At 42.9% G+C, this 17,773-nt stretch overlaps 1 protein-coding gene across 4 annotated transcripts in view; it reads left to right on the forward strand.

Moving 5' to 3' along the window:
- The window catches only part of ST3GAL3 (ST3 beta-galactoside alpha-2,3-sialyltransferase 3), a 193,535-nt gene that overhangs the window by 120,266 nt on the left and 55,496 nt on the right, over window positions 1-17,773 (forward strand). For all 4 annotated transcript variants that reach the window (XM_009287282.2, XM_009287281.2, XM_009287284.2 and 1 more), the window contains one exon: window positions 10,624-10,687. In XM_009287282.2, the coding sequence (XP_009285557.1) occupies window positions 10,624-10,687 (64 nt within the window). The remainder of the gene's footprint in view (window positions 1-10,623; window positions 10,688-17,773) is intronic.

Raw genomic sequence — 17,773 nt, forward strand, 5'->3', positions numbered from 1 at the left:
CGGGGGGTGGCCATATCCAGGCTTCCTATCAAGAAAGGTCACTGTCCTGTATTAGCCTGTGACCCTATGAATGCGTGAGAATTATAGAGGAGATTTGTTGGCCCTGGTGAAAACCATCAGGGACTGTGCTAACACTTTAATAGTATGGACTCTTGTGGGCCTGTGCCCTGCTACCGATTTGTTTATTAGTGTGTACACAGCCAAAGCGAGGGATGTCATTCCGGAACATGATTAAATTAGTCAACTTCAAGAGTTGTCAGGAAGATCAAACTGTAACAAGAAGTTGGAACTCTAAAAGCTACAAATGTCAAGATGGCCTGTGGGGGACAGCTCAGGCTGCCAAGCACCCTCCTGTGTCCCCGGCTATTGTTTCAGCATTAACTGGGATGCTGGAGTGCCTCCCACGTTTCACCATTTGCGAGGGTCTAATTTGCTTGTAGGAACTCTTCTTTCCCAGCACCCACCAAGCCTGCTCTTGCAGCTTTTTCAGTGAAGACCAAGGAGACTGCAGCAATCTCAGGCTCTTAAACAAGTTACATGGAGATTTTTTTATTGGAAATTGAAATGTCGTCTTTTGTATTTGCACCCTTTTCTAGCAGTGCTTCTATCAGTGTAACTCATGGAGGTATGAATATGCACATGCTGTCCATATTGTTGCAGAGATCCTCTAGCATGTGCACTGCTTTCAGGGTTAAATTCGTCAATGAATAAGCAATGGAAAAATTGTTTATAGTGTTAGTGAAATTATTAATCCCAGAGGGCCTCCTCCCCAAATTTACCTCTGTAGCTAAAGGAAAAAGAAAGAGTTATTTGGAGAAGGGCAACAAACAAGACTGGAGAAATACCTGACTATTAATAGAATTTCTCAATACATGTGGCTTAAAGAATATAAAAGGCTTTCATAAGAAAGAGTAGCTAGTATCTGGCATCCTCTCTGTGTAATGAGGGATGGGAGAGTTCCTGCAGTATTTTTTGAACTTAAGTGAAAACATATGCCACAGCATACACTAAAAGACTAAACAGACATGATCCATGTAATTTCCATGCATTTAGTCAGTAATTGTGTCATTGCTTAGCAGTAATTATAGCTCTTCACTTCTACCTTTGTTCCTGCTAGATTGTTTTAGGCAGAGACACTGCTTTGTTGGTCCTAAATCAGTTTGTCTTTGAAGGTGATATTTATTTCTTAGGGAGTGACTGTCTTGTCACCATCTCAGAATTTGCTTCCAACCAGGAATCTAGGAAGCAATTTCTCCCCCAGGGTGATAAGAGAATATTAAGAACATGTTTGGAGTGCTACAGTTTTATCAAATGGAGTATGTACTACTGGCCAGGAGACTTAGTATTTTCATCCGACAGAAGAGGGGCATCTGGAATTGGTGACACATTCAGTGACAAAGGAATCAAGTCTTTGCCCAGAGCACCAATGCTAATAGATGTATTGTGCAGTGGTTAATTGTTCTTGTACTGGGTTTTATTTGGATGTTTTCTTTTGTGTTAGTGCTTCTGGGAAGAACCATGGTTCAGTGCTGCTTAGCAGTGGTTTCGTTAGTCTCATGGGGAGAGGTCATTCATCTTCAGTGAAAATGTTGAGTTTTCAGGCATGCAAAAGTTGGCATATCAAAATGTTATCGGGAGAAAATCTCTTCTCTTTTCATGCATGTTCTTTTCTTGCATAGCTTTTTCTTCCACATCAACTTTCGTGGCGTGAGCAATACTTTATCTTCGAGAAAATATATTCACTTGGATATCACAATTGAAATTTACAGCTGACCCAAAGAAAAACTGTCAGAAAAGTAGGTCTTTTCCAACGTACTTTTCCAGTTCTTTGCAGAGGCTGGAGTACCACATGCAGACACCTTCCCTACATTTGACTGGGTCTGCTTGATAATGAGGTGTCTCTTTTCTGCTTTAATTCTCCAACCTTGTCCTTATTTTGTTAGCTGTACTCTATTGTACAGATGATTTTTCTGCTGTGAGCATTTTTTCTGTTCTTTGTGTGTTCTTCCTTTAACAAATAAGCAAGGAGCACTAGCATGTATGGCCGTTAGTTCTGTTCAGAGTACGTATTGACACAAGACTGTTGTTTCTCCTTGAGTTTGAGGCAGATTTCTGAACTAGTTTCCACTAGAATTTTACATTTGACCAAAATTGGTAATAGTTGCCATTATTGCATGGGAATATAGCTATAAAAATGCTGCTGTTTCCCCAGGGAATCTAGCTGATTTTATAGCCTCAAGAAATTAAATGAGAGGTTTGAAGGGAAAAAAATTAAAAGTTTCAGAAGAGGTAGAGGATCAGCTTTTCATTACTGAATAAAGCCTCTAAAGGGAAGTTATATTGTGAATTTTGAAGTTAAATCAACTCTCACTCTTGAGCTTTCTTGATGAAAAGTACAACCCTCCAGTGCAGTCCCTTATTTCAATCAAAATTGATGCTTTGCAGTTGAATGTGCTTAAAGAATAGTCTTTCTCCCAACCCACTGAGAAGGGAAAGGTGCCCCAGGGAGATCTCAAACCCCAAGTTTGCAGTTAACTGGGTGACTCCATACTGGAGTTCTTCCCAGAAGTGTTGATGTGTAATTGAGACATGGATATTATTCCTATCTTTTACCTCCTGGAGGGGAGAGCAGGTCTCCTCTGGCTGCTGTGTTTTGAAGTGCCACATCTTAATGCTTCTGCAAGCGTCAGGAGAATTAGAAATCACTGTAGTAGTTAGAGTTTTTTGGCCTTGAAGACATTGCCTGGCCACCTGTGAAGGGGCATCAAAAACGCAGCAACAAAGGGAAGAATAGCCCTCTATAACAACTGTATTTATTTTCCCACTTGTCTTTGGACAGCACATTGTGAATCTTTCAAGGACCGTTTTCATTTGGTGTGAATTAACCTGTTTCTACAGGCTTTATTGCTTCCTGTGCATCAAACTTGAGTTTGGATCAAAATGGTTAATGCATGGTTATTGCAAAATGTTGCCCATTTTTTGGCATAACTGTTTTTTAAATTAATGTTCCAACTTTCCAAGCCCTGGGATTATGTTGGGAACTAAGCTTGTATTCTGAAAAAACAAACTCTTGGTTGTGAAGAAAAGCTTGAAAAAAAAATCCCTGAAGGCTCCAAAACGACGATGTAAATGAAGAGTCCAAATGTTATGTATTTTATTTATATCTTGTTATAAAAAAAGGCCTTAAGGACTTTTTGGAGCTTACATTTAACGCATGCCAGGTTTTCCTAAAATTGTTAGGAGGTACCATGCATCTTCAGTCTTTCCTTTTTTTTTTCTTTTGTTTTGTGTTTTGTACCTATGCAACACTATATACCTCTTGTCTTAATACCATTAAAAATCGTCGGTGGAAGTATTGGGATATTGTAAGTAGTGGCGGTTTTAAGTCCTGTTGTTAGTAAGGTGTATCTCAAGTAAACCACCTAAATCTAGTACAGCTAATGACCTCAAGAAACCATTCTCTTGTATTTACGCACAAGATGTGATTTGGGGACAGATTCCTGCAGTTTGTAGTTAGCTGTCTTTGAGACCCAGTTCACGTGTTTGCAATTTGCTTCTAAGTTCTGGAAGTCTTTGTAGCTGCTTTCTCCTGCGTAGACCTCATAAAGTTAGCTGATCAACAATAAAAAGAAGTTTGTGCAGGGAATTTCAGACTCATCTTGATACCTGTTGTGCTCACTGGATTCCCAGCTTCACTAAGATACAGATAATATTGTGTGTCTGCAGCCGGACATGGTGTTTCTGGGAGAGAGCTGGAGGACAGAATATGTGGTGGGACTTGGGTCCATGGCCTTGTGCTGGGCACCAGGGTGGCAAATCCTTCTGTAAAAGATCACTCCTCAGCTCTTGTATGGAGCGAGATCTTAAGGAAAAAAAATGCTGAAGAAGGAACTTTATACAGAGCTGAACTTTCGGGTAGTGTAAAAAAAGAAATGTATGCACTGGGTTTGTGCTTACAGCTTGTTTGTAAATATTGTGATTTGTTTAATCCATAGCATTGATAGTGTTTAGCTTACTCTCCCCATGAAGCTGACACACACGTGGCATTCTGTTATCGTGGGACAGGGACCCATATGTGGAGGAGACTGGCATGCTTCAGGGATGTCTATCAACCTCACTCTAGTCAGTGTATTCCAAAAAGCTGAAGGTGATGCCCAGTGCCCTGCAGAAGTGCTGGCTGGAGGTGTGGCAGCTGGGTGACCAGCTGTGGAGGTGGGCACTGACCACGGCTCGCAGGGCAAACACGAAGAACTGCAGCAGTACACTGTTCCCTGATCCTAACGCATGGTATTCAAATACTTACTGCTGGCAATAAGGGCACGTAGACTTGATGATTTTTGAGGACGATGGCTGGTATGGACAATTTGAAAAATTACAGCCTCTTCTTTTGGCCACTTGAGAGTGCACAAACAGCCCAATTTGCCTACTTTCAAGGCAGGCAGAAGGTAGACCCTGTCAGATGCCTGCAGTAATCCCTGTGGAGTGGTAAGGTCTCCCATCTTTTTTTAATGATACAAGCGAGAAGCTTATGCATTAGAAACAACAATGTTAAGTGTTGTTGACATTTACAGTGAAGGTCTCTGCTCCTCCACATAAATAACAGAGAAAAAGGCTAGAGTTGAGACTTAGGCTGGTTCTCACTGTGTGGTCACTGCCCGCCTAATTTCTAACTATTTACTTTTAGTTTTTCCAAATGTCTGAAAATTTCAGGGTCAACCTGAAGTCAAGACATACTTGTGTTCAGAGAAGTCATGCAGTCCTGAGCTGCTTTTGAATCTTCTGATGTTATAAGGCAAAGCTGATAGAATATGTCATGATAACTCAGGATTCTTAGATAAATGAAGTCAACTCCTCCTTTAGATGGGAGGAAAATGTACAGAGGTTTCTTCCTTTGTTTGTAGAGTAATAGTGTGTGCATAGTGGTTGATAGATGAATGGGTTAAATAATCTCCTGCTCTCCCCAATAATCTAAATTCTCCGTGACAAGAAAAAAATATAATAAACTATGGCTTCAGAAAACTTTGCTTGCCCTGGTGATGTGTTCATTATTTAATAATGGGAGAAAGTGAGGGTGAAAATGCAGGATATTGGTTTTCATTTCCATTAATTTATCATTAAAGTATGGTAGCAGAACATGTAAGCCAGAGGGCTATCTGAAGATGAAAGCCTTTGCAGAGGGTTCCTTATCTAGGAGTCAAAGGCCTCATTCTGTTCCTAGTTACGTCACTCACTTGCCTTGTGACCTTCAGTAAGTTTGATTCTCTCAGAGTATAAAGACATTTGCCGCTTTCAGAAACGAGAACAGGTGGAGGACCTGAGAGGGTGAATGCTTTCAGAAACGAGGAGAACAGGTGGAGGACCTGAGAGGGTGAATTCAGGAATATGCATGTATGTTTACATATGCGTGTATATGTATCACCTTACAGCCTTTGACTTGAAGGAGCTCTATAAAAGCCACATATTTTTACTGTTGGAATAAGTTCACTTGCCTAATACTTCAACTAGAATTAAACAGCATGGACGTTCCTCCCTATATATAACATATGTATGTACACTATGTTCTTATGCCTACCATACAGATGGTTTCGGGTAAGCAGAACCACTGCATTACAATTTGCTCTTTCTGACGTGAACTGTTGGAGCTAACACAAATTAAAAATGGGCTGCCGGTGAGCTGCTGCTGAGATGTGTGCCACTCCCAGGACAGCTAACATCTGTAGCCCTAAGGATGATGGCACTGCCATTGCCATTTAAACATCAGTGTTTGACTACAGACTGGGTTTAGTATTGATAACGTCTGCCTTGAATCTTGTGAGGATGAGTAGGAGGAACAGTTCACAGGAAGCGATATCGCTGTTGGGTTTCCTCAGCCTTCAAGCAGTTACCAAAACTATGGCCACTGGATGGCTGTTGGATGATCTGCACGAGATGAGTTTGGTCTTTGAGTTCAGTTTCCAGTGGGAAGTTTGTATTTCACAAAACATGCAGCTAATTAGCACCTGCTGGGCTGCCTGTTTGGCAGCTGGGAAGAGGCCAAAGACTAAATGCTTTTCAAAGATGAATTCACCTTTTATCCATACTGGTTAGGGGAGCAGAGTACAGGGAAGAAGTGCATGGTTTTGCCGGAGCTGTTCTGTTCCTGCCTGCTTAGTATGTCTGAAGGATTCCATGGAGAGTACAAGGTAGCCATGGTACAGTGCTGCCAGCTCTCCTTGTCCGGGGTAAATGTGACATAGAGCTGCTGGATCTGTGGGAGCCGCCTCTGTCCCAGCAATGAATGGCGGGTAGTAAGTTCTGCTTGGTCTGAGCTGACCTTCCGTGGAACCCTGCAGGTCTCTGCACCGTGCTCTCCGTGGTTCATGTTTCTGGGCATATGGTGCTGAGACATGTCTACTGGGGTGATTTGCTAGGGTTCTGCATTGAACAAAAGTAGCTGAAACTTTTCCAGACTGGAAATGGCCCTCAAAGAATGAGAGACCTGTTTGAATGGGGATGTGTCTGAGCTAATGAATTCCGTTACACCTGAGCTGGCTGTGTGCCTGGGCCCTGGAAGCAAGAGGTGAGTGCACACATACCTGTTGCTTGTAACAGGAAGGATTTTTTCCTTTGTACTACTCAGAACATGTATACTCAGGCCCCTCCTGGCCCCTCTTGGTGCAGAGGTATACAAGGCAGAGCACAGCCACCGCTATGTCTGTTCTTCTCACTTGCTGAGCAAGAGAGAAATTGTGCCTGGGCTAGCATTGTGTCTGCATCCATGCCATGATTTCTTTACAACCTGAGAAACCATCGGGGGGGGGGGGAATCAAAACAAATTGTTTGCATAGCTGTTGCCCTAATGAAACAATCTTTCTTTTAAGCATGGGTTCATGTTAAAGCGAGGGCCGTATGCAGCTGGTGCCTTTTAAAAAAACAGAAAATAAAATCAATGGATGAATGGAGAAAAGCTGACAGTTATCAGGAACAACACGAGCTCCCCTGAAATGCTGATCTTGGGTTGCTCTGTTCTTTGTTTTTTGCTGTGTTCAATGCAAGTAGGTCCCAATCACGAGCTCTATCCCTCTTCCTTAAGAATATGCCTACCCCAGAGAAACTCGCTGCCCTGGGTGCCAGCTGTTCCCACTGCTGTCCCACCCCAATGGAGGGGTTCTGTGGCCGAGGTGCAGCATACCAGGTCTGCTGCTGATCAGATTTGCTACTAAATCAGGTAATGGTTTAGTACAAGTTGTTTAGAAGTTTAGCATCAATGTGTACATCAAAACTGGCTTGGTAGCCTTTCTGGCACTGTTCTGTAGAACAGTTTTTTTGAATCTGCCCAGAAGCTACTGCATGAAGATAGAGCATGTCAGTTATTGCCTAGATCATGGGGATACCGATCACGTTGTGCATACAGAGGTGCAGTCTCGGTGGATTGGGTCTTGAAGACTTGGCCTTTCTTTTATCCTTGCAAAACTTGCTTTCAGTCCTTGACAGATCAGTATTCAGCCAGTGGCTGTGCACAAATCCTGTTACTTGAAACAGGAAGGAATTTTTCTTTGTAGCATTTGTAACGTACCATTATTATCACTCAGATATATAAGGCAAACTATGTTCATCACCCTTTCAGTTTCTCTCTCACCCTGAAGAAAGCATGCTCCATCAATTAACTTTACATAATGCAGCTGCTTTCCTGGTGCCTGATTTTCTTTAGTTGTAGTCTGGAGATGAACACTGCTTTGTGTCCTGCAGGTCGCTATCTGTGATAGTAGTCTTTGCAGTGGTGATTTCAAGTGACCTTCCACCTTGACCCAGCTGCGGTAAAAGATCCTGCCAGTGGTTCCCTATTGTAGGTATCTTCATTGTCATGTGGAAGGTTGCAGATCAGCCACAGCAGCATCTGCTGATCCTTCAAACCTTGCCCCAAGAGGATACAGAAGCTCCTTCTGAAGGAGGTCTTGTCCTTCCATCCTGGTGCCAGTGAGCAAGGTGCCAAATGCAAGTGCCCACCTCAGCAGCAGCGTGGTGTCCATCTTCTGGTAGAGTTCCAGCTTGATCAAAAAGATCTAGTGCCTCTCCCCTGCCCAGGTCATTAGCTTTTCCTGTTGGTGCTTGTGGCTCCTGCTTCTGGCTTCTGATGAGGGTGCTAGACTAGACAAACTGGCACTGAGGGCATCTGTGCCTGCCACCTTCATTCCTGCTGCGAGTCAACACTTGACAGTGAAGTACTTTGTCTTTTATTGAGCTTCATTCAGCAGTTTTGAATAACACCACTGTGATTTGTGCAACTTCCAAACCTCTTGGATGCCATGTGTTGTTGGACTGTTGGGGCTGCTGAAGAGATACCTCCCATTTGGCTATTCATAATCTATACTGAATGTCCTATATTGTTGTTTGGTTTGTTTGTGTTTTCTCTCTGGATGATGGGAATGGGGAGCATCGCCATCCCAAATGCTGCCGTATCCAGTCCTAAAGTAATCGTATTTCATTCCTGAGCATTCGCTATGGAGGCATTACAAATTAGCTGGCAAGATGAGAAAAATGGAATTAGTTGAGTGCATTAGTCAACTGTATTCCTTTAATGGGCTTTTTAATATAGTATAATGGACGGCCTCCAGGTAGTGCGGGGTGTTAACTTGTGGGTGGCAGAGCAAACCTGGCATAAGGAAAGCTTGGTAGATGGGAGGTTGCAGCCCTTGACATGCAATCCTTTGATCTCTTTTCTGAGAGTGTGGGAAAACAACCACAGTTACGTATACTGTCCAGTAAAAGTCAACGTATGAGACAGGCCAAGGAGAGGACTGTGGCATGGTGCCATTAGAGGTCACAACAACCTACTGCTGTTGCAGCAGACTTGGGGAAATAGCATTCCTGTTGGAGAGGGAGCCCACTGCCAATGCGTCAAAAGAAATTCTTCAGATGAAGGAAAATTAAACAAGAACACTGTTTTGTTAGCAAAGTAAGTTGCTTTTACCCCACAAATTGCCTCTTTCCTTACTCCACTCCAAAATATGATCTGAAAGTAATCACAGTTCCCAGCTTGTAATGGTTGGCAGGGCCTGTCAGTAATGCCATGTCAAAAACTTCCCCAAATCTAAAAGTAATCAGAGTTTTCTGTTTATCACTTTTGTTTGTCTGCCTTCTGTGTCTTACCAGCTTGTTGTCAGGTTCAAAGCTGTTTGGCACATGGGCTGCCTCGAGCTTGTGTGTTCATCCCACACCCTCATCCTGTAGTTTCTGCAGAGGGAGGGAGTAAGAACAGAGCTCTTTATTTGAAAGGGACTCCCCTTTCTGTGCTGATTGCAGTAAGTAGTGTCTATCAGGAAAGCTATTTAAGTTCACTGTAAACAATCACTTGATGTCAGTCTTCTTAATGTTCCTGTGTCATTTTTAATCTTTTGTAAAGAAATTAGACTTATTTATTCCTTTTGACTGGTTGTTTCCTAAGAACTTTTGAACTAGTTGACCGATATATTTAAGGGAAGGATATGATAGATATTTACAGTCTCCCAAGGAAAGTGGAAGGGGACCAATTGTTCACGATCTTTTCCAGTATAAATGAAGCTCAGAGAAGCCATATTCAAAATCAGGAAAAGGAAGCGATTGAAAGTCCATATGGATCCAGGAGGATTCTGAGCTCATGGAAGAGAAATCACTGAGGGTTGCCAGATACATAGAAGCTATACCTGACACGTTAAATCCTTGATTTGAAAATAATTAAACAGTAGAAGAGAACTTCAGGCCGCAGTCAGTCAGGATTTGGAGAGAGATGAACTTTTTGTCGGACCCAGTACAGCCATTCTGAAGTTACTGGTGCATTTGTAAATCCAGGCTAGCTAAAGCATTGCTGCTTCTTGGCCCTGGACAGGTCACGGTAAAGGAGTTTGGACCTTTGTGGGGGAGAGAGGTGGAAAAATTAAGGACAAAGGACAAAATCTAGAAGGAAGCAGACTCAAAAATTTCCATAGTTGATAGAATTATTTATGTGTAATCATTGTGCTTCTACAATTTAATACATTTCATTTGTGTGTGTGTCTACGCTTGCATAACTTATACCATCTGCTGCAGCGTTCACTGGGTGTCAGTGTAGGTTGTGGTTCCGTGGGCATTTATGTAAGCAACTATGATGGTTTAATTGGATTCTGCCATGAAGAAAGCCAGACTGAGGAACTGAACCTAAGCTAAAAGTAACCCGGGAAAATAAAAAGCATCAGTTTTAACCTGGTTCTGTTCCTGCATTCAGTTCACTGCTCAGCTGCATAAAAGCTTGTCTGAAAGCAAGTGACACTGAAAGCAAGTTGACAGTGATACTGGCTTTTGCATGTCTGAAGTGTTTGTGAATCTGCAGTCTCAGGGAAGTGGGTATGAAACCACGGCCTTAAACTGTACTGTGTATGTTCCCTGTCACTCCCTCTGTGCAAGGCATTTGCACACTGCATCAGAATTGGACACACAACATGTCTTTGCAGCCAGTGTGTAAAGGTCATTGTCCAGAGGACATAGGAATATGCAAGTTAGTGTTTATTCCTAATGTGAACCTTATTTCAGTTCCTCCAAGTAACTGCTTCAGATGCTTTACATCACTTTGTTTTTCATTTCCATTAGAAGTGAGAGCTTGTTCCTAATGTCGTCTTCCTTTCTCCCCAGATAATCTGATCAAAGCCATCCTGTCAGCAACCAAAGATTACCGTCTAACTCCAGCTCTTGACAGGTAAGATGAGACCTTTTAAAATAGAAGGAGTAGAAGTGATTATTTTCCACATGTCCTAAATAAATTTTGCTGGATTTTTTTGCCAGAAATTATTGCCAGTAAATTTGGCTGTGCTTTGGAGGTAGATCAGGAGCTGGAAGCTGAGTCCTCTTTCCAGTAAATCTGTAAACTCTGGAGACCTCTAAGTCAAACATGAGTAGAAAAAAGCATTTACCTTTTGACTATTTCCTAATCTTTTGTTTCATATGGTGTTACAATACACCCTCTTGCCCCTTTTTCAAATAAGTAAATAGCAGGTTTTCAATAAACACGTTATTCTTTTTCAGCCTTTCTGACAAAGCAACAGGATCACAAGAAACCCTTAGAGGGAAAGAAGGGACTGGCTTGTTTTAACAATGTTTCGCTAATACCTCACTCTTAAAGCAGGAATGTGTGATTGTGTTGGCCAAGCCTGTGCCAGGATGTGATAGCAGTCTCCTGGGTCCTGTGGTGTTTGAATTGATGCCTTTAGAAGAAGCTCCTTTGATTCTTCAGTCCTATTGTAGAGGTTGCTTCTGAAACTCACTGGCATGTTTACGATCAGCTTCCCAATGATAGTCCTTTAGTCTTTCCTATCCTTGTTTTTCTGTCATTCCTTCCCTTTGCCCTGCAGTTTTGGTTTAGTGCCACCTCCCAGATTTGAGGTAATTTCTTTCAGAAGCTGTCAGAGGTTTTTGCTGGGACATGATCTCTTTTCAAAGTCCTGGTGCTACTTCTTTCCAAGCAGTGGTACTTCCTTGAACCCGGGCTAACAACACAGTTCCTGCTTTCTAAACACATTGGTTTTATTTCCTGGCCCAGCTCCGCTTCTGCCCACTTTTCCATGACAAAGTTCATAACCTTTTCCAGCCTTTCCGTAGGTCTCCACGTCTCTCATGTTGAGTAGAGCTTGCCCACTGCAGTTAGAGTTGGGACTTACTCTCTATGTGAAAGTTTATTCTTAGTTTTTTGCATTCTGTGTGCTAATTTAGGTTGCTTTGAAGTTTGCCTTGCCTCACAGCAGTGCCGGATAGGGTTAGCCTTCAGAGTTTGGATTAATTTGAGAAATGATGTGCAGAAGGCAAAATCATTTTACAAATGACCTTCTTACAGATTTTGCACACAACTGAATCTCACCCATCTGGGTTTTATCTCAGCTCTGGTTGGAGAGTTAAGATTTTAATCTTTGAAAAATCCACATATAGACTCTTTCAGAAGGTTGCTCATGGGAAATTAGTGTTAATGAAAGAGGTCAGGTGGAAGATTCTTGCAGTGAAGATTAATATAATTGTGACCCTTGCTGCTTACCTGTTTTTTGAGGAGTGGAATGTTTCGGTTTTTTTAAAAGTCATTTCTCAGGAGGTTGTGAAACATAGCCACTGTAGCATGAGCTGCTCACTTTGGTTTTACATTCTTTATAAAGGATTTGGTGCAGAGATAGGAAAGACCTAACACTCAAGCCTTCATGAAACATATGCAAAGTCCCTGAGATATCAAGTATGAACGAGACCTAAGGAACAGGCTAGAAATGTATTTCTGTAGTATTGCAGTAACAAGGTTTGGTGGTGTGTATGCTTGTAAACACACAGATATCTTGGGGAAGTACTGTTTTCTTGGGAGTTTTTGTGATAAATGCAAAGCAGTGGATGTTAGGTTGTGTAGTACATATGACTCACAGTCAAATACCTCCCAGAGCCCTTCCAAGTGAGCAGGTCTTAGGAAAGACAAAAATTGAAGCTGATGTGGGAGAAAGGGGCAAGAAAGGCTTGGGATAGCAAGCCGCAAAGTGAGAGCCTAAAGCAGTAGGTGGATGGAGTTGCAGCAGAGGGGTTATTACAAGAGAGAGCTTGGATACTGTAGGAGGTGTTAAGGCTACCACAGTGCTGCTCTTGGAAACCTGCTTGGTGAGTAGGGCATAGGTGAAGACTTGGGTATCTTTCCAGAAATGTTCTTCAGCCATGATCGTCAATGAATTACAGTGCTGGCAGCAATGGGTATCTGCCATTTTGGATTCCAGAAGAGCTGGTGGAGCAGACTGATGAGGGAAGGTTAGCTACTTTCTCATCTTGTCTCAAGCTCAAAGCAGAGCCCAACAGTTCCTCTCCGTGGTAGCTCCAGTGTGCTGGGAGGGGGGCCTTAAGGTTTGGCTCACTCCCTTACTGCTCACTGGTCAAGGAGAAAGCCCAGACCTCTCCCCTTTGCTTACCACCTTGGAGCAACTGGAGAGGGCCTGATTTAAGAGACCTTTTAAAGGTCCCTTCCAAGCCAAACTATTCTATGATTAAGGGCTGAAAAAATGCCTTATTGTGAAAGAGTTAGATAAGAGACACGGCTAAAGTCTGTGAGGTACAAGAGGTCAGACTTAGGAGATCTTGTGAACCCTTCCACTTGTAGGCTCTCAGAAGTCTAGTGGGCTGATTCTAGCAGTAGGGAAAAAGTTTCAGGTTCGCCTTCTCTTCAGGATGGAGTTACACCAACGTTTTCTCTGTTGGCAAAGCCAGTCTAAGAAGCTATGTTTGCTGCTGCTGCCTGCTCTCAGACTTCAGCTCCCTACCTTCTCCTTGTGCTGCTGCTGCTGTTTGAAGAGGGACTTTAAAGTGGGTCACTGAAACGATTCCAGTTTAAAAGTTTTTCTCCTAACCTGGGTCATTCTAGTGACCTCATTTACAGAGCTCCCCTCCCACTGAAGAGTTGCGCTGGCACGGCGCTGCAACAGCAGCACGAGAGGCAGAGGGATGGGGATGGGTGAGGAGGGTGAGCGCTGCCGAGCCTATTGAAGCAAGTGTTCATGTAACCACATGCTGAATGCAGCTTTCCCGGGGGAAGGGTGGGAGAGGCAGGAGAGGTGAGGTCAGAGCAGCGCGTGAGAGCATAGGAAGGAAAGAGGGAATTAGAGTTGTATGGTGGGGGATCTACACCAAGCCTTTGGTCTTGTCCTCACCCAAGCTTCTCCATTTCTGTCCTCCTTCACAAAGCTGTCCCTTGAGATGGTGCCTTCACTTGCCTCCCATAAGCCCTGGAAATGAACTTGTTTGATTATCGCTGTGCCAAAAGCGCATCCTGATGCACCTTTCCTGACACAATGTACCGACATGGTGCTGAAATGAGGCAAACTCGATCCTTCCGGGTATGCGTACACCTTTAATCATCCCACAGTGGCTTTGCCAACACACTCCAACTAATCCCTCCATTGTGAGTAGAGTTGTGTTAATAACTAGCAGCAGCTGGAGGGCATGTGAACAAATGCTGTAGTTCACGCCTGTAACATAGTGTAAGTGATGCCGTGCTTTCTTAGTTTTCTTCATGACTCCTTATTGTGGCACCTTTGTGTTGACCTGCTTACAGTAACCTGCTTCAGCCCCAGGGCAGGAGGTAGATAAAACTGCAGTTGTGTTCGTGAGGGTAGTTGCAACTCAGCTCTGAGCTTTTCTGGAAAAGACTGGAGATCCAGGGGACTTTCTCTAGAATCAGTGTCCTCCTCTTTCAGAGCTTGCATGTCTTTCTCCCTAACACAGATGTCGGCGGGCCTCGTCTTTGACACTTCAGAGTTCTCTTGCCCTCTGTTGGCTTTTCCAGGCCCATTTATATCACTGACATTTTCACTGCTTGCTTTAGTGGCTCCTCCAGTGGCCTGCCCCTCATTCTGGAAATCAGTCACGGCTTGGTTTCTAGTTCCATGGCTCTTCTGCTGGCTGGACTTCAGTGGATTTTTGGGTTAAATCTCTGCGGTGGTGACCTGTAAATTTCCTATGAAAAGACATAAATATAAAAACCTGACTGACCCTTTTGTATTGCCTCCAGGTGGTAATGAAGGAAAACTGGGATTTTGAGCTTATAACTAACACAGTCTTTACTAATGCAGTATATAAACTAACAAGTGAGGAAGGAATTTGATAGAGCAGGAGAGATGTGTGTGTCCCTCTGCCTCAGGTTGATAGCACCAGTTTAAGTAGCAGCAGCCAGATCAAACCAGAATATGCTAAGCCTCCCTAAACACCAGTTACCCTAAAGATGTATTTTTTAATTATTCTGTTATATCTTTCCTCAAAGCCTTTAGTTCCAAAGTTGCGTAAAGGAAGGCGTTGTGGTTTTTCTCCCCTGACAAATCCCTAAAGCGCTTTGATAAGAGAGGAAGAGGAAGTAGCACTTGCTACAACGCATACATGTGTGTTTACAGTGCTATATTGTTCAAGATGATCTGTGTGAATCCCAGTTTTGGTGTAGATGAACTCAACCTCTGAACATCTGTGTCAAGAGGCTGTACATCTGGCTGCAGCTCCCAGCTTAGGGCTTTAGGGAAAGTCTGTCTGGTGTGGAAAGTCCGTGACCCTCCTTCATACCACCCTGGTAGCAAACTGGAACCTGGGCTGTGTTCGATGTGTTCAGTTCTTGAGCTCTTCTGGAACAGAAATACAGCTTTGACATACTATGTAAACAAACAGAAAGGTGTTTGCACACTTCTTTGTGGAGAAACAATTGAGCTGTAACTGATGCTGCTTGCACGGTGTGTTTCTTCAGGCAGAAACTTGCCTGGAGCCAGCATTGACTTTGCAGGTTTCCCATACTCAGGCACCATCAGTCAGTGCTGGCTGTGAAGGAGCTCAGCTACACTAGTGCCAAGTGTCCAAACTTCTGGTCAGGATGTGAGGTCAGGTGCCTGATGTCCCTGCTGAATGCTTCCCTTTCACAGTGCCATCAGGGTGGCCCTGCAATCTTCTCAATGTCCCACAGTGTGATTGCCAAATCTGGTGAGACCAAGCCAGCTCACCTTTCTGCCTGTCTTGATCAAAACAGTCCTGGCTCCCCAGACTTGATGTACACACCTGATGTGCAGAACCCAGGCAAAGTCCAAGACTTACCATATCTTCATCATGTGCACCTGAAGAAAGCAATCTGCACCTGAGTACTGCCTTCTGAGCGTGCAACAGAGACTTCCAGCTTTGCGATGAGAGTGGGCAGAGTACTTTTGAAAGAAATTTAAGAAAAAGCTGCTAGAAGATCAAAGATTAGACCTTAGCGTCAAAAAGATACTAATGAAAAATCTTATCTGCAGACTTAATGAAAAAGGAGGACGCATTTAAATTTGTCAAGACCACAAGGGTATAAGAGTGGTTCAGACATGAAGCTGGGCAAAGGTGATAAACCTATCAGTTATGATGAGTAAAGGCAGAACCATTCAGTTAAGTATTCGTTTCATTTTTGGGGGTAAAGATGGAATGATGTTGTCCCATTTTACAGCAATAATGAAATACTTTTGTGTATTTTTATTAGTAACTGTGAGGATGTTAAATGACAATTATATGTCTTTTTAAATCAGTAAGCACTGAAGTATTTAAATTAGAGTTAAATAAAGAATTATTTTTGTTATTACTGTTTGCTTTTTAACCCTTCTTGGAATGTTGGATAGAACAGCAAATGTTGTGCCGTTCCGGGAGAAATATGGGAGATGACAAAGAGGTGGCTGTAAGTTGATTAGCTCAGTTTTGCAGGAAGAATCCTAGAAAGTTAGATCTGGGACAGAGCTAGGATAGCAGCATAATTGATATGAGTTATCTTGGGTTTTGTGGAAGTGAAATCTTGTCATGTAGAGGATATATTTTTTAGATGAACTTGAAGTTTGATTGATAAAGGGTAACCTTTTAAAGATAGGCATTAGTTATTTGTCTCAGTCCATTATATTCTGATTCTACACAACACCGTTGTAGACATATCCTTTTTAGGAATGGGATATGTCACACAGCTTTAAAAAGTTACTGTCAGGGTTGAGAATTAATCCTTTAGTGACACTTCTAGTGTAACCCTGTGGCAGGTGTTCGCAGTGGTTAAAACCAATCTGGAGGAAATGTAAAATTACACTAGGAAAATTTGCCAGAGCCAAAGACTGGGGAAGTAAGGAGTAGGAGGGCCAGGTCAGTCTAGACCTTTTCGTAGGGTCTTTCTCTGAACAGTCCTTTACTGGAGCCAAATCAAAAGTCAGGCGTCTCAGAGGTGACAACACAGATCGTGCTTACAAGATGAGGATTATATTCTGCAAACCAATGACTATAAAAAGAACATTGCAATGATGTACATAAAATCTCTGTGTAAAAGGGACCCTGCTTTGAGCAGCATTAGCTCCGCATGCTGGTCTTCCAGAGTCAGTGCTTCGGAGATCTGGGGAGAAGTTGAAAACAGTTCAGAGAGGTACTGCAAATGTGACTCAAGATCTAGGAGATCTGCCATACTGTAAGAGATGTGATGAGCTTGCTCCGGTTTGTATGGTCAAGAGAAAATTAAGAATGGGCTTTGATCAGTCTACAAGTACTGTGTGGGAACAGGGCCATGAAGAGAGGCTGCTGGAACAGCTTTGGCTGGTGGAACTGGTTCTTTTCTCTCATGTGTAGCGGCTCACGCTCACCAGTCTGACCCGTGACTGATTATCCACCTCGAGGCAGATGTTTACACACAGTGGTTTGTCAGTAAGTGGATCACATGCAGATGTGGAAGGGACTGCTGACAGTAGATGGTGCTTTAATTTAGCTGAAAAGGGAAGAATGCGATTAAGTGGCTTGAGGCTGAAACAAACACATCTGTATTCAAAATTGGTAAGAGCTAGCATCCTAACAGCTAAGCATCCTTTCCCTAAGTGGGAAAGGGATAGAGGGGAGTGTCTATAGCTTGCAGCCTTTGGATTTCGGCATGGTGGTATTCTTCAAAATGTAAAATTAAGAAAAGTCATGGCTTAGAGACAACTGGGTAGAGAAATTACAGTATTTCACCCAGCAGTCTGTTGTTTAGGAGGTCAAACTTTCTTATCGTAATCATCAAAAGAGCGTATTTTCATCTGAAATTTCACTTGGCCGGAACTGAACTACGTCTTTTTTCCCTCCTGCAGCACCTTTTCCTTAAAGGTTTTGACAAAGCTGTTACCATCTTTGTCACTTGGTTGGGTGTATTTGGGGCTGACTCTTTCCCTTCCCTCCCTGACACAATATACTGCCTGAACCAGATCTTGCCTCTGCTTTCTCCTTGTCGCCAGAACTGTATTTTTTTTCTGTGCCATTGTCTATTAAAAAAAAAAGAAGTTCT

The sequence above is a fragment of the Aptenodytes forsteri genome, unplaced genomic scaffold (assembly GCF_000699145.1).
Source record: "Aptenodytes forsteri isolate BGI_AS27 unplaced genomic scaffold, ASM69914v1 Scaffold119, whole genome shotgun sequence".
Classification (NCBI taxonomy): domain Eukaryota; kingdom Metazoa; phylum Chordata; class Aves; order Sphenisciformes; family Spheniscidae; genus Aptenodytes; species Aptenodytes forsteri.